The 13,406-nt window shown below is 49.4% G+C and overlaps 7 protein-coding genes across 7 annotated transcripts; 3 read left to right on the top strand and 4 right to left on the bottom strand.

Annotated features, from left to right (window-relative positions):
- Positions 1-744: 744 nt before the first annotated feature.
- On the bottom strand, positions 745-1,761 carry N7525_006830 (D-isomer specific 2-hydroxyacid dehydrogenase family protein; the record flags this gene model as incomplete). The annotated part of the gene is made up of 1 exon (XM_002567337.1): positions 745-1,761. One exon carries the CDS (start codon positions 1,759-1,761, stop codon positions 745-747), a length of 1,017 nt encoding a protein of 338 aa, XP_002567383.1.
- Positions 1,762-2,408: 647 nt separating this feature from the next.
- N7525_006829 (bifunctional C97 family peptidase/thioredoxin family protein) lies at positions 2,409-4,326 on the bottom strand (the record flags this gene model as incomplete). The annotated part of the gene is made up of 4 exons (XM_002567336.1): positions 2,409-3,905; positions 3,956-4,177; positions 4,225-4,239; positions 4,291-4,326. 4 exons carry the CDS (start codon positions 4,324-4,326, stop codon positions 2,409-2,411), a joined length of 1,770 nt encoding a protein of 589 aa, XP_002567382.1.
- A 553-nt stretch (positions 4,327-4,879) lies between these two features.
- On the top strand, positions 4,880-5,635 carry N7525_006828 (EF-hand superfamily Ca2+-modulated protein; the record flags this gene model as incomplete). The annotated part of the gene is made up of 3 exons (XM_002567335.1): positions 4,880-4,882; positions 4,936-5,147; positions 5,269-5,635. 3 exons carry the CDS (start codon positions 4,880-4,882, stop codon positions 5,633-5,635), a joined length of 582 nt encoding a protein of 193 aa, XP_002567381.1.
- Positions 5,636-6,059: 424 nt separating this feature from the next.
- N7525_006827 (putative RNA annealing protein Yra1) lies at positions 6,060-7,928 on the bottom strand (the record flags this gene model as incomplete). The annotated part of the gene is made up of 5 exons (XM_002567334.1): positions 6,060-6,333; positions 6,387-6,457; positions 6,516-6,680; positions 7,629-7,658; positions 7,713-7,928. 5 exons carry the CDS (start codon positions 7,926-7,928, stop codon positions 6,060-6,062), a joined length of 756 nt encoding a protein of 251 aa, XP_002567380.1.
- Positions 7,929-8,497: 569 nt separating this feature from the next.
- On the bottom strand, positions 8,498-9,280 carry N7525_006826 (ESCRT-III subunit protein VPS24; the record flags this gene model as incomplete). Its single annotated transcript, XM_002567333.2, has 2 exons — positions 9,213-9,280; positions 8,498-9,148 (listed from the first exon to the last, which is right to left on the bottom strand). The coding sequence occupies exons 1-2, from the start codon at positions 9,258-9,260 to the stop codon at positions 8,498-8,500; spliced, it is 699 nt and encodes a 232-aa protein (XP_002567379.1). The 5' UTR covers positions 9,261-9,280.
- Positions 9,281-9,813: 533 nt separating this feature from the next.
- On the top strand, positions 9,814-10,751 carry wos2 (Hsp90 cochaperone SBA1; the record flags this gene model as incomplete). The annotated part of the gene is made up of 4 exons (XM_061213841.1): positions 9,814-9,838; positions 10,014-10,339; positions 10,391-10,630; positions 10,686-10,751. The coding sequence occupies 4 exons, from the start codon at positions 9,814-9,816 to the stop codon at positions 10,749-10,751; spliced, it is 657 nt and encodes a 218-aa protein (XP_061068272.1).
- A 1,168-nt stretch (positions 10,752-11,919) lies between these two features.
- N7525_006824 (translation machinery-associated protein TMA46) lies at positions 11,920-13,110 on the top strand (the record flags this gene model as incomplete). Its single annotated transcript, XM_002567331.1, has 3 exons — positions 11,920-11,994; positions 12,071-12,621; positions 12,678-13,110. 3 exons carry the CDS (start codon positions 11,920-11,922, stop codon positions 13,108-13,110), a joined length of 1,059 nt encoding a protein of 352 aa, XP_002567377.1.
- Positions 13,111-13,406: the final 296 nt, after the last annotated feature.

The following is a 13,406-nucleotide window of genomic DNA, read 5'->3' as shown; positions in this document are numbered from 1 at the left end:
TTTGTCGTGGATGTGTTGCACCAACAGTGGCGAAATATCAAGTAGTCTAGACATCACATTCCGTAGATTTGGTCGAGCACATGCTCCAACTCTCCTGGCTGTTACCAACTCAATAGAACACAGGGAGATGTGATTAGGATCACATTCCAATTAGCAGATGATTCGCATGCCTATCGAGGAAACTTCCGTCTACAATATCATCTGATAGTTATCCAACGTTGGATTCCCGGCATCAAACTATATTGGTTTAGAGCGATGTCCTTGTAAAAGCATGCGATGCAGCATGGGTTACCGGTGTCCGATAATCTAGGAATTAGAGGCGAATGCATAGTACTAGGGCTTCATCCAGACTTAGATCCGAGATATTAAGAATGATTGAATGGGAAGAGATATCGTCAAATTATTGAATCTATTGCATCTGAACTTGACATCCTGACTAGCTAGTCATTGGACTTGTGGCTGACCACCGCGCACTCTGACCGGGGGATACTGGGAATAAGAAAAGCATAGAATTTATGTTGGTCAATAGATATTGCATATTTTGAAAATCTTAATTATACAGAGATACCGTCTTTGCAAGTGAATTTGGTACATCTTCTCTCTATATTTGTATCTTAGATCGCATAGCTTTCTGTCATCATTCATCAAAAAGGCCTGAATATCTTCAACAGAGATGCTCTACAGGGTAGTCTATAATACTCTATTTGCCAAATGTATTTACAAATGACCGAAATCTCCCGACCATCATCGCACCTGATTGATAATCTCACCAACGCACCACTTCTCAATCGTGTTCTTCATCGCAGCCTGTAGGTTTTGCAACGTCCTTTCGGAATACCAGGCAAGATGAGGTGTCAACACCAAATTCAACCCGGCTGCTTCTGGACTTAACAACGGGGAATCACCTCTCCCAGCAGGTTCTGTGGCATAAACATCTGTAGCTGCGCCTGAGATGGCCCCACGCTTGAGAGCTTCAACCAGGGCTTTCTCGTCGACAATCCCACCTCTAGCAACGTTAACCAGCACGGCATGGGGGGACATGATCTGCAACTCCGCAGTCGAGATCATGTTGAGCGTCTCAGCACTCCGTGGCAAGCACAAGACAACCACAGTCGACTTTTTCAATCCATCTTCGAACAGAACCCGTCCCGCTCGAGGTGATACACCCTTCCGCTCAGCAATAATCACGTTCATCCCGAGACCCTTTGTCATGGCCTCGATGCGTTTGCCTAGCGATCCGTATCCGACAATGCACACGGTCTCATCACTACACAACAACGGGGCCTTTCCATCAGGCGCACGAACCCGACCAAGTAACGAGCCATTTGTCTTCCACTCTGTATCAAGAGACGAGTCCGTGGGAACTGCAACTGTGGCATTATGGAGCTCGACGAGCTTCCGCCGAGTGGCAAAGTAAAGTCCAATGGCGTGTTCACTGACACTGTCAATGTTACTCCCGGGACAGTTGCACACGGTGATTCCTCGTGCGGACGCAGCTGCTATGTCGACGCAGTCTGTGCCGGTTGCCATGATTACTATAAGGCGGAGTTTCGGGGTGATTTCGGCGCTAAGAGTCTCTGCCGATAGGCGTATGGTTGTCGTTATAATGATTGTGGCATCTTTCACGCGGTTGGGCAGATCAGCGGGGTCGGTCCATCGGTGGACTGCGCGAGAATGCGGCCCTGGTAGATCAAACTCGGGGATTGGGCAATGAACAGCCTCAATGGCGACGACGTGGTGGGTGATGTTGTCTGTGGCCATGATCATGAGGGGAGACAGAAGATGTGTTCCTGGCTCTGAAGATCTTCAATTGGTTCCCCGCCGTAGATATCTCTTGTGTGATGACTGATACCGAGAGTAGCCGAGATGGGTCTCGGGATGATGCCGACATGTCGCCGAAAAGGCGTCGGACGAATATATCCGAGAAGATTGCAAGGTTGTGTTCGAAGCTTTGAAAAGGCTAATTGTGACTTATCTACATATGTAGGCATCTACAAGGATCAGATACCCCCTGTTGCTCCCCGCACATTCGATGCAGCTTGGACCGATGATAGCCGACATCAACCATATCCAGCCCTGGCTGTACTTACAAAAGGCACCATATGGTACGAAAGTCTACAATAGTACCAAGTTGGTATGCGCTGCCTCTTCCAGTCACCCTCGACTTGTGCACGTTCCAGAGACAAAGATCTCTTCATCAGGTCAACATGAATGACACAATGGTAGCCAAGTGACCGAAATAGACCCAAAGGCAACCCTGTGAAAAGAAACTACTATGACGATACGCAAAAGTGGAAGTTTATAGACGAATAAACGTTTAAGCAGCTGGATCAGAGGATAATTACTGAGCTCTCGAGGTACTCGAGTTCATGTATATACCAATTAAGCGTTATGGAGCAATTCGTTAATTACAGCCCCTTGCTAAAAAGTTCCCCTATCACTTTAAGCAGTGGCTCCTTCTGTACAGCCTCAACCTTCATCTTTCCCGAAATTGTGTCCGTGACACCCATAGCGCGACAAAGATCGATCAGAGACCCATCCATTGGAGCTTCGTAAACAAGAAGCCCAAGGGCAGACAACAACCCATGCAAGGCTTCCAAGCTCTCGTTCTCGCGCGAAACAGCCTCAAGCAATGAGGCGGTCAGTTCGACCTGGTCTTCCTCGGACAGAGGATCTGGTTTCCCATCCAGGCGGGCGTTATGATTGAATGCGGCAAGATTGTATGCAAACGAGGCGGCGACAACACGGAGGCTGGTTTGTGAGTCTAGGAGGGCGTTGGTCGCAAGACGGAGGCAGGTCTCGCGGAGTGGGGATGAGGAGGAGGTGAGTTGCTCTGGGTAGAGAGGTGTGCTGAAGAGATTGCAGACTAGTTGGAGAGCCACGATGCGGAGATTGTACGGACATGAGGATAGATCGTCTTGGGATAGAGGTGCAAGGAGAGTGAGGAGGGTTGCGTGTTGGGCTTCTTCGGCGAAGTAGCCACTTGCGCGTGGATCGAGCAGCAGAAGACGGACTAGATCAACCACGGCGAAGTGAGTGTCATTGGGAAGCGTCGAGTATATGGAGGTCAAAGTTGTGGCAAATATATGCAAATCGGGGACCCTGATATCGGCGACAGGTTCGGTAGCTGAGTGACGCAGCTTCACAAATTCAATAACTTGGGCAACACCGGGGCCTTCCTTGAAGGCGACAGGAAGTTTTTGGAGGAGCTTTTCAAGTGGTGGAACCTTCTTGTACATGACGAAGGTCGTTATCTCTCGCTGAAGACTGGGAAGTCGTAGTTGACGATGAGGGTGGGCCGGGTGTGCCATCTCTAACAACATACGAACATTTCCCACTAGCTTGGCCGGGGTCGCACCACTCCATTCATCCAACTTCTGGCCCTTCAAAAATGTCATAAAGGTGGGAGTCGAGCGCACGCTGTATTTCATGCCAACATCGCGAGCTACGCCGATGTCGACTTTGATGAGCGTACCTCGCTCACCCGCTTCAGCTGCGAGTTCGTCATATGTCGGGTAGACAGCCTTGCATGGTGGACATGTTGACGATGTGAAGAAAATAACGGCGCAGGAATGGGAGGCACTAGAAAGCTCGGTTTGTAGCTGACTGAGATTGCTCACCATACGGACTGTGCCCGCCCCTGAAGGTGCTACTGGCTGAGGTGCGGGAGGGACGGCCCTCGCTGTGGTAGGTTGAACACTTGGCCCAGGGGCAGGACCTGTTCCAGTGCCTTGAGTGACGCCTTTGAGAGCCATCTCGATTTGAGGTTTCATCATTTGCCCGAATGGAGTTTCCAGGAAAGTGCGAGGCAAATTAATGATATGCTGCGGAATACTTTTACCGACAAGAAACATTGCAAGGTCTTGAGTAAAGTTATTGCAGTTATGAAGAAAAAGGTCGTATGACTAGAGTTGATTAGCCATAGCTCTGTTGCTGAAGCTAAGCATGAACGAACCTCGGGCGTATAAATGGTTGCCAACGAACCCAGGTATTCTTCGATAACCTCACTTGGAAGCTCAGTGCTGCCCAACTTCACGATCTCCATGGGCTGTCCATGATGGGTACTCCCTGGAGCCGCGGTCTGGATACCCTGGCCGAAATAATATTCGATCCCGTTGAGGACGATGGATGTATGGTAGATCGCATCCATTTGTGTTCCTGTGAGGGCAAGGGAGTACTGTACAAATTAGACACTGTTCGCTTTCACTAGTGCATTGAACATACCATTCGGGCCAGACCCTATATCCAAGGTTAGTCGATATTTACCGCATGTAGGACCGGGGGATTCACCTTTGAAAGGTCATAGACATATAGTGAGACATCCATGATGAAGTAGGTGTCCGATGTAGAAGAGATGAACCCTTTGAAGTGAAAGTCGAGATAAAGAGCTCTTGAAGGACGATCTGGGAAGGCTCCAATCCGATAACGTCAGCACCGGCAGCCTCCAGGGCTGCTATCACCTTCGATCGCATTCTATAGCATTGTGTATAGATGCGATATTTATTATTTGATGCTTAATAGCATCTATACTTTATCAAAATGGAATGTGGTGTTGGTAATTGACGCAGTCTCATTTCTTACTGTACACTGCCTCAGTAACTGGTCTCGATATCACGTCCAACATACTTCAAAAATTAGAAATGTCATGTATACAGTAGATCAAGAGTCTAAAACGAAATGAATTTATAGGTTTCACATGCTATCAATACTCATTTATGCACATAATGATGTATAACAGCATTTGAAAGGTATGAAGCTGGCTGCATAGATCGTCTTCCAATCGCCGCTCTCCCCACCTTCGTTACCCCCGGCGCGCAATCCTCATTTTTGTCCATGCCAATACCCCTGTAAAGCCACAAGTACTGCCAATAATACACATATGGTAAAGAAACCCCAGATATCATCAATACCCAACCAAGGCTGACTCCTTTGCAGCCTCCAAAAAAGCGCGGAGGCGCAGCAAGCTCCTCCGCACCGGCAGCGCCAAAACGCGGACGCGCATCAAAGCTCGCCAAGGAGAATAGTATCACCGCCGAAGAAGAAAACGAAATCAAAGAAGTCTTCCACCTATTCTCCGACAAGAACACGGACTTCCCGGACGAGAAGGAGGGAGTGATTCCCCGCGAAGATGTGCGCAAGGCACTGGTGTAGGTTTCCCTAGCTCCTCTCCCTCTACCCCGGTAATCTACAATTAACACTACCTACAACCACACCTCTACTTACTCCCAAGCTACAACTACTAAATACTAACAACTTTCCTTTCAATAGAGCCCTCGGCCTCCCACCAACCGACTCAACCGAACTCGCAGAAATCCTCTCCGCCCTCGATCCAACTCTAAGCGGATACGTACCCTACAGTCCCTTCGTCTCAATAGCAGCAGCCAAGCTGCGCTCGCGCGATGATGACGCCATGGCTGCCGAGGTGGACGACGCATACCAGCTATTCACGCGCGGTACAGATGGCCCCATTACGTTGTCGCATCTGCGGCGCATTGCGCGCGACTTGAAGGAGGACAGTGTGGGCGACGACCTGCTCAAGGATATGATTCTTGAAGGGAATGGGGGTGCTGGATTGAGTGCTGGGGTTACTTTGGAGCAGTTTCATGATGTCATGACCAGAGCTGGGGTGTTTTAGTGGGGGATTTGTGTAGATATTTGATGGATATAAGGTTCGGATTCGGCGTTTGGTATGATGGCATCCTCTTTTAGCAGGGAGTCTTGAGGTTTTGAAATTTCGAGGGGATTTCAAGTTGTTCGAAAATCGATTATCATTTGTAAGGTTCCATGTTGTTGAGTGTAGATACATCATTTCCTCCACCGGCTTCTGCGAAGAGATATGAAAGAATTAAGCCTGCTGGTACTGGCAAAACGAGAAGGAAAAAGAGTAGAGAAACACAGCCAGCGAAAAAAGGAAAAAAGAAGAAAAAAAAAACAGAACAAAGGAGCACAAAAGGCGATATGACCCGCGCATCAACCATAAAAGAACTCCCGAGAATATTGCGAAACCTGTATCATGCAGGAGCCGTGATGGAGGAAAGTGAAAGTAACAGTTGAATTGTTTAGGAGATCTCATCAGCCATGCCGATGTCTTGGTTGGCGCTGGCCTGTGTGACATTGCCGTTGACGGGAGCAGTGGCTTCAGCAGGGGGCGCATCGTTGGTGAAGTAGTCGACCATCTCAGCATCAAGCTCCTCAACAGTCTTGGGCTTTCCACGGCCAGCGTTGCGGCCACGAGGGCGAGGGCCCTTTCCGCGACGGCTTCCCTTGTCAGTAGCAGTCTTCTTGTCGTCCTTGGCCTTGGGGGCAGCAGCAGACTTGGGCTGAGCCTTCTGACTGTGAATGGATAAGCATATGAACGTTGGCAGATACAACAGACATCAACTTACGCAATGCGCTCAGTGAGAGGCTTGGGAGCAGGCGCAGCGGGCACGTGAGACGCATCATAGATAACTTCGATCTAGTTTTACAAGTCAGTCAATGCTGCAGGGAGGATTGGCCAGATCAAGAGGATTTACCTTCATGGGGCGGCCATCGACGAGCAGTCCGTTGAGCTCCTTAGTGGCCTTGGCAGCGGTGTCTGCCCTGGTGAACTGGATAGAGGCGATGCCACGGCTAGTGCCATTCTGGTTGTAGGTGAGCATGACCCGCCTGACGGGGCCAGCAGACTTGCTGAAGTATTCCTATAGCGCGAACAAAGACGATCAGTATTTTCGTCAGACAATTTCAGTGAGAGCGCGGTTCTCGGGTGTCGGAAGCAAAGTGGCGGCGCAAACGAGGACGGCCAAAGGTGAGAGAGCATCAGCGAGCACACAGCATCAATCCATCGTCCATATCCTAGCGGCTTGGAACATATAGCTCCATGATTGCAAATTCGCCCGACAGGTCGCAAATCTGCTCCCCGCAATGGAACATAACACGCCAACAAATATCCATAGCAGGAATGCCCACTTCGTCCATACATCCATCAAGCGGTAGCAACAAGTCCTTCAACAAAAGCATTCTTCCACATCGCCGCTATCTCGGCAGAGCTTGTCAACTGGAATCCATTTGCCCATGGATGTCTCCCCAACAAGTAGGGCCATATCAAACAGTTCAAACTTCTCTAAGTCACTGGAATAGGTAATCACCCCATAGCAGCAAGACTCTTCACAGAGACATTTGAGACAAGAGTCTCGAATAGATAGGTTTCAGTCTGCCCTCTGAACCTGTTGGCCACTGTTCCACTGATGCGCTCGCTGATGCCCGTATGGATCTCGAAGTATAAGACATGAAGGAAAGGCGCGGAATTGAAGAGAGGTCAGGATGATGAATTTTCATCAATCATCCTCGGCATAGTACTCAGAGAACAAGGCGGGTGGATTTCCGTATTGGAATCAACACGAGCAATGTACATCCTTTCACCGTACTACAACACAGTTTGACTTCTTGTCTCGCAGCAGCGCCAGCAATGTATATATTTGCAGAGACATGTAGAAGCAAACTGTGTGTGCCGTCCATCGAGGAAAATCCATAGATGCGGGAGGAGGTAGAGAGAGGTCGGAAGGCGGGTCGAGATCGTTTGCGCCGCAAGATTCTCGAGAAAAGAGATGGCGATGGAAGCCAATATGAGAGCCTTTAGATCAACATACCTTGACATTGGCCTCGGACACATCGGAAGGCTGAGGAGATTAGCGCATGGACAAGCAGGAACGACAGAAGGAGCAAGAACTTACCAATCCGCTGACAAGAATCTTGCTGGAACCAGTCTGGGCGGCAGGGGCTGGGTGAGCAGCCTTGGGAGCAGCAGCCTTGGTGGACTTCTTCACACCTCCAACAGTGGATGGCTTGGTCGCAGCGCGACGGGAACCAGCACGGCGACGAGTGTGGCGAGCGGTCTGACGACGGCTGCCGACGAGATCATCAAGGGACTTATCAAGGTTGGCAGACATGACTGCGATGGATAGCAAAGCTGGCGATTTGCAAGTTCACAAAAGTCACTGGACGAACGCGTCGTGGATGATATGCGACCTAGGTGTTTAAGTCGCGTGTAAAGAAGAAGTTAAGATCACAGTAGATTCTCAAATGGGATGAAGTAGATATGTTGATGAAGTTGGAAAGGATGAATCTTGAAAGGAGGAAGGATATGGAAGAGTGAGGAGAGGGGGCAAGTCGACGGGTCTGGTTTCGCACTAAGCCCTTTTTGGCGGGCCCAACGCAAACAATGCCAACCGATTTGATTGGATGGATGCTATTGAGCCCCAATGAGAGATTCTAGTCCTTATTGATCTCATCTTTGTCTTCTTTTTTTTTTTTTCGGGATTGACTTGTTGTCCATTGTATATGAGATTGAGGTGAGACTTTTGATTTTCTGAATCAAGCAGAAATCCCATTATCTGCAGGCCCAGCCTTAGAGAATAGACTATGGAAAAACACGCACCCAACTCCAGACACGAGAGTCGTGGAACAGACTCTTCAATAAGAAATAAACAAGACGAACGCTCTGGGTTTGCAATATGTACTAGCTCTTGAGAGCTTCCAACCGGCCGCGCATCTGCGCGAGAGTGGCTTCTTGGTCTTCGAATTCCTCCTCGGCTTGTGGAGATTCCGGCTCTGAGATTTTGGACACAGGCGGTGCAGTGACGGGCTGTGCCTGGGCGAGTTTACCTTGCAAAACTTCCTGCAAGATCTTCTCAATCTCTGATTCTGCTTCATCTTCCTCATCTTCAAAGACCGAAGGGTCCATGGTAGCATCATCAACCATCTCTTCGATAATGCCTGCCCTGACTAATTCTGAAGATAGCTGCTGCATGGTCGCAGATAATTGGGGCAGTCGGACCAGTGTGTTAACGTCCTTCATGATCCCAGTTGACTTTTGAAGACTGCCTTGGATTTTGCGCGCCGAGAAGGCTTCATTGACCTGCATTCCCACACTCTGTAGTTGAGCTCGGCTGGTATTCAACCGTGCGGTCTGTTTCCGAATGCGCACCAGCTCCCTTGCAAAGACTTTGGTGTCATTGGTAGCCTGCTTAGCCTGGGATGGGTTTCGCTGGGCCCGTTTAGAAGCATTGACAATGTGCTGGCGAGTCTGGCTGTCACTGGCTTTTAGCCGGGCTAGATCGCGGTCGAGTTGCCGTGTGTTTGTGCGTATTAAAGCATTACATTTTCTCATCTGCCCGATTATTCTTCATCAGTGTCATATTTCCGTGTATTAACGAGCCACACCAACTGCCTACCTGAGCTTGCGGGTCGGGCCCAAAGAATACCGCCTTGAGACTCTCCATGAATGCAATCTTGCAGTAATCGGGATAGAAAGCGGCGACAAAAAGATAAGCAGGCAAATCAAGGGCGTGGAAAGGGTTCAACGAATGAGTTCAGTCGGGGTGCGGTTTGATCAGCGATTAAACTCATGCCCGGTGCATCATCTCGTCTTAAGAGATAGGCGGGGCAAGGCTAATGTGTTGGCTATGCTGGCGTAGTTTTAGCCCCTCGGAATACTTTATGGTGGGGCTCTTCTCGAGAGCTAGAATCGTTAGGTCTTTGGCTCAGTTTTCCAGTCAGTACACACTGATGTAACTATCAATATTCAAGGCTCCCGAGGTACCTGGGAGTGCCACGCTCAGTGTCCAGGCCGGGAGCGGAAACTGAGTCAGCTCTGACGTAATACAATGTCCCACATAATTTGTGCCTGAGGCACGCTTCTACCAGTTTCTACAACATAGCACTTAGGTAGGTCGTGGATGAGCTTCTCTTACACTTCTTCTCCTCTCTTTGACACGTTTTCGATCTTCCTCCATTTCTCAATTCTTCCAGTTATCTTTCCACTCCTAATTCAATATGTCTCAGACCTTGACCCCCGAAGGTATGTTATGACTATTCTACTACTTCCCCGCTCTCAAACGCGGGACTGCACATTCTGCTTGGAATTTACTATGACGTTATCCAATGTTTAAGACTGTTTCGTAACATTAACTATGCCAATTCTACAATCTCTTTTATAAGTGAGAGCAAGGCGCTGACATGTTATGTCTTTTCAGTTACATGGGCTCAGCGCTCATCCGACTCGGATCCTGAGCGCAACTACCTTTACGTGAACATCAAGGCTGCCGATGTTCCCAAGGCCGATGCTACCCTCAGCATCACCGAGAAGAATGTTTCTTTCAAGGGCGCCTCCAAGAAGGGTGTAACATACAGCGTCTCCCTGGACCTCTTTGCCGAGATCGATCCCGAGAACAGCAAAGTCAACCACACCGACCGCGACGTCGAGCTTGTTCTCCGGAAGAAGGAGCTCAAGGAGGAGTTCTGGCCCCGCCTTCTCGAGAGCAAGCAGAAGATGCACTTCTTGAAGACTAACTTCGACAAGGTATGCTTGGGCGTCTGTTCAAATGATGGGGTTTTGACTAATCATGTGTAGTGGGTGGACGAGGATGAGCAGGATGAGGCTGGCGAGGATGACTACGCCAACAACTTCGGCGGTTTCGGTGGTGAGGGTGGTGACCCCGGTGCCGGCGGCCTAGGCAACATCGACTTCTCCAAGCTAGGCGGTATGCCTGGCATGGGTGGCGCAGGTGGCATGCCCGACCTCAGCGCTCTGGCTGGCGGTATGGGCGGCATGCCTGGTGCGGCCGGTGCTGAAGGTGCCGAGGAAGATGATGTAAGTTTGCTCGCCTGTGGGTGATCGGCGATTGTCTACTAACACAACTCCGCAGGAGGACCTCCCCGAGCTCGAAGAAACCGACGGCCAGAAGTCTACCAAGATCCAGGAGGTTTCTTAAATATAAGATGCCTGCTTTCTGCGAAATCTTTGACGACCAGAAACGAAAAAAGAAGGTGTTTAAGATGGCTACAGGATGATGCTTTGAAATATGGATCTGCTTCGGTTTTTCACCATCCATTGACTGCAAGGCTATTTTGACCAGGCAGCTTTGATCCAAGGCCAACCTCTATACATGGTAGATCTATCTCATTGAGAACATCCCAATGATTGATGAAGCGTGATGAGTGGTCATTGCAGGTCCTCACGTAGAGTAATATACATACGTGACCAAGTAGCTTTGCCAGGTGTGATCCACGGTACAATTGTATATTGTAGATGAAGTGATTTAGAAGGCGCCTCAAAATCTTACCATGTTCACTACCTAGGTAGGCCCATCAACCTTCTGGGTTATATCTATGGATACCATACGTTGCTTAGAAGACCGTGATCATATACCAACTTCAGATTAAGTGATCTCCATTTAGGGTATTCTCCAGGATATATTCTCCCCACAATAAGGTGCATTTACTATGTACTGTACATCGTATGTGTTGTTTGATATCCTTTTAGGATTTGGTGGCAGGCCAAGTTCGCATATGCATGAATATAAGGAAGTTCAAGGTGTAGAACTGGATTCCAAACACTTTCCATTCTTTTCCTCCATGCCGTACTGATATTTGCATAGCGAGGGCCCTATTGTGGGTGGCGAGGGCAAATATTAGTGGGCAGATGACGCACGTTACTAAAGAGCACATGCTCAAAATTGGATATTGTACAATAATAGAACTTGGGATAACTAGTGAGAAAAGAGTGACTATCTAGTAAAGCATCGAATCTTCTATATAAATACATGTACATAGGTACATGTGTAATATCAGCTACCCAGTACATCTCGCATCGTGGCAATGCTGGAGTAAAAAGGGCCCGCACCGTCATTGGTTAACCAAAAATTACCGTCACACTTCTCACACCCCTCGTTTTCGAGGACATTTCACCTTACAACAACCCTGGCATTCTTGCCCACCACTCGACATCTTCTTTTTCACATTTCCCTGTCATTCTTTCGGGTTTCATCAGCGTCTTTTCTTTATCCGTTTGCCACCAACTGAGGCGCACCTTGGACAGGCGCATTTTCACATTTTTACTCTTCCCCGAACCCGCGACGTCACGTCCGCCCAATCGTCACCATGCCTCCCAAGAAGGGCGATCAGCCTAAGAAGAAGAAGGCCACCGTTGAGGATAAGTCCTTTGGTATGAAAAATGTGCGTCATACCCTCGATTTGAAGAAAAGCGAGTTCGCTCGTGGTATACCCCAGCATGTGCTAACATTGAATATAGAAAAAAGGTGGTGCCGCCAAGAAGCAGATCCAACAGCTGCAAGCACAAGCCGCAAGCAACAAGAACCTAGACGAGAAGAAGAAGGCCGCCGAAAAGGAGAAGCGTGAGGCTGAGAAGGCGGCCGCTGAGCGGGCCCGGAAAGAGAACCTTGAGCTGTTCAAGCCCGTGCAGGTCCAGAAGGTCCCCTTCGGTGTTGACCCGAAGACTGTCCTCTGTATTTTCTTCAAGCAGGGTCACTGTGAGAAGGGCCGGAAGTGCAAATTCTCACACGACCCCAATGTCGAGCGCAAAGCAGCCAAGAAAGATTTGTACACCGACAGTCGTGATGAGAAGGTCGCCGAAGAAGAGAAGAAGCAAAAGGATACTATGGATGACTGGGACGAGGAGAAGCTACGCAGTGTCGTTCTGAGCAAACACGGCAACCCGCGCACAACCACCGAGAAGGTGTGCAAATACTTCATCGAAGCTGTCGAGAACCAGAAGTACGGTTGGTTCTGGACATGTCCGAATGGAGGAGACAAGTGCATGTACAAGCACAGCTTGCCACCAGGGTACGTCTTTCCGCCGCTTTTGTGCGTCTCGTACGTAATACTAACCGCGTGAGCAGATTCATTCTGAAGACCAAAGAGCAGAGAGCCGCCGAGAAGGCCCTCAAGGACAAATCGCCCTTAAACACTCTCACCCTCGAGGACTGGCTGGATTCTGAGCGTCACAAGCTGACTGGCACACTGACACCCGTCAATCAGGAGACCTTCGCCAAGTGGAAGAAGGAGCGTATGGACAAGAAGGCCGCCGAGGCCCAAGCACAGCAGGCTAAGGAAGCTACTGGTCGTACGCTCTTCGAGAGCGGCCAATGGGCTGAGGAGGATAGTGAGCCCGAGGAGGGCGAGGATGAGAATGGAACCTGGAACTTGGCAGTCATGCGGCGAGAGACAGAGAGGCTGCGTGAACAGAAAGAAGAGGAACGTCTCATCAAGCTCAATGGCGGAGTTCTACCCACAAGTATACCCGAGGGTGTCGCACCTCAAGCTGTGGGTTGAGTCCCTACAGAACTTCACGATACTAGATTCGTGGGCTCTTGAAGATCCTTCTCCCCCGGCCACATGCAATCTGAAAGTTTGTTTTGTGTTGCTATGGGGTCGGGTCTCGATGTCGAGTGATCGCTACAATTGTTTGCCCAAACTGCTAACTTTGTATGCAACCTCGGTCATCACCGAGGGCTCGGCTGGTCGCTTTTTCCTTTCAACCTCTATACGTATGTACTACAAATGTCTTGCGTAGAGGAAAAGGTGAAGGTTGACTAGCCACCGGGGCGCAAAGGCTTGATGAGTCTTGT

The sequence above is a fragment of the Penicillium rubens genome (assembly GCF_028828025.1).
Source record: "Penicillium rubens strain IBT 27055 chromosome Unknown utg000003l_segment0_segment0, whole genome shotgun sequence".
Classification (NCBI taxonomy): domain Eukaryota; kingdom Fungi; phylum Ascomycota; class Eurotiomycetes; order Eurotiales; family Aspergillaceae; genus Penicillium; species Penicillium rubens.
The sequence above is the reverse complement of the archived record's forward strand: the minus strand, read 5'-3'. Positions and strand labels throughout refer to the sequence as shown.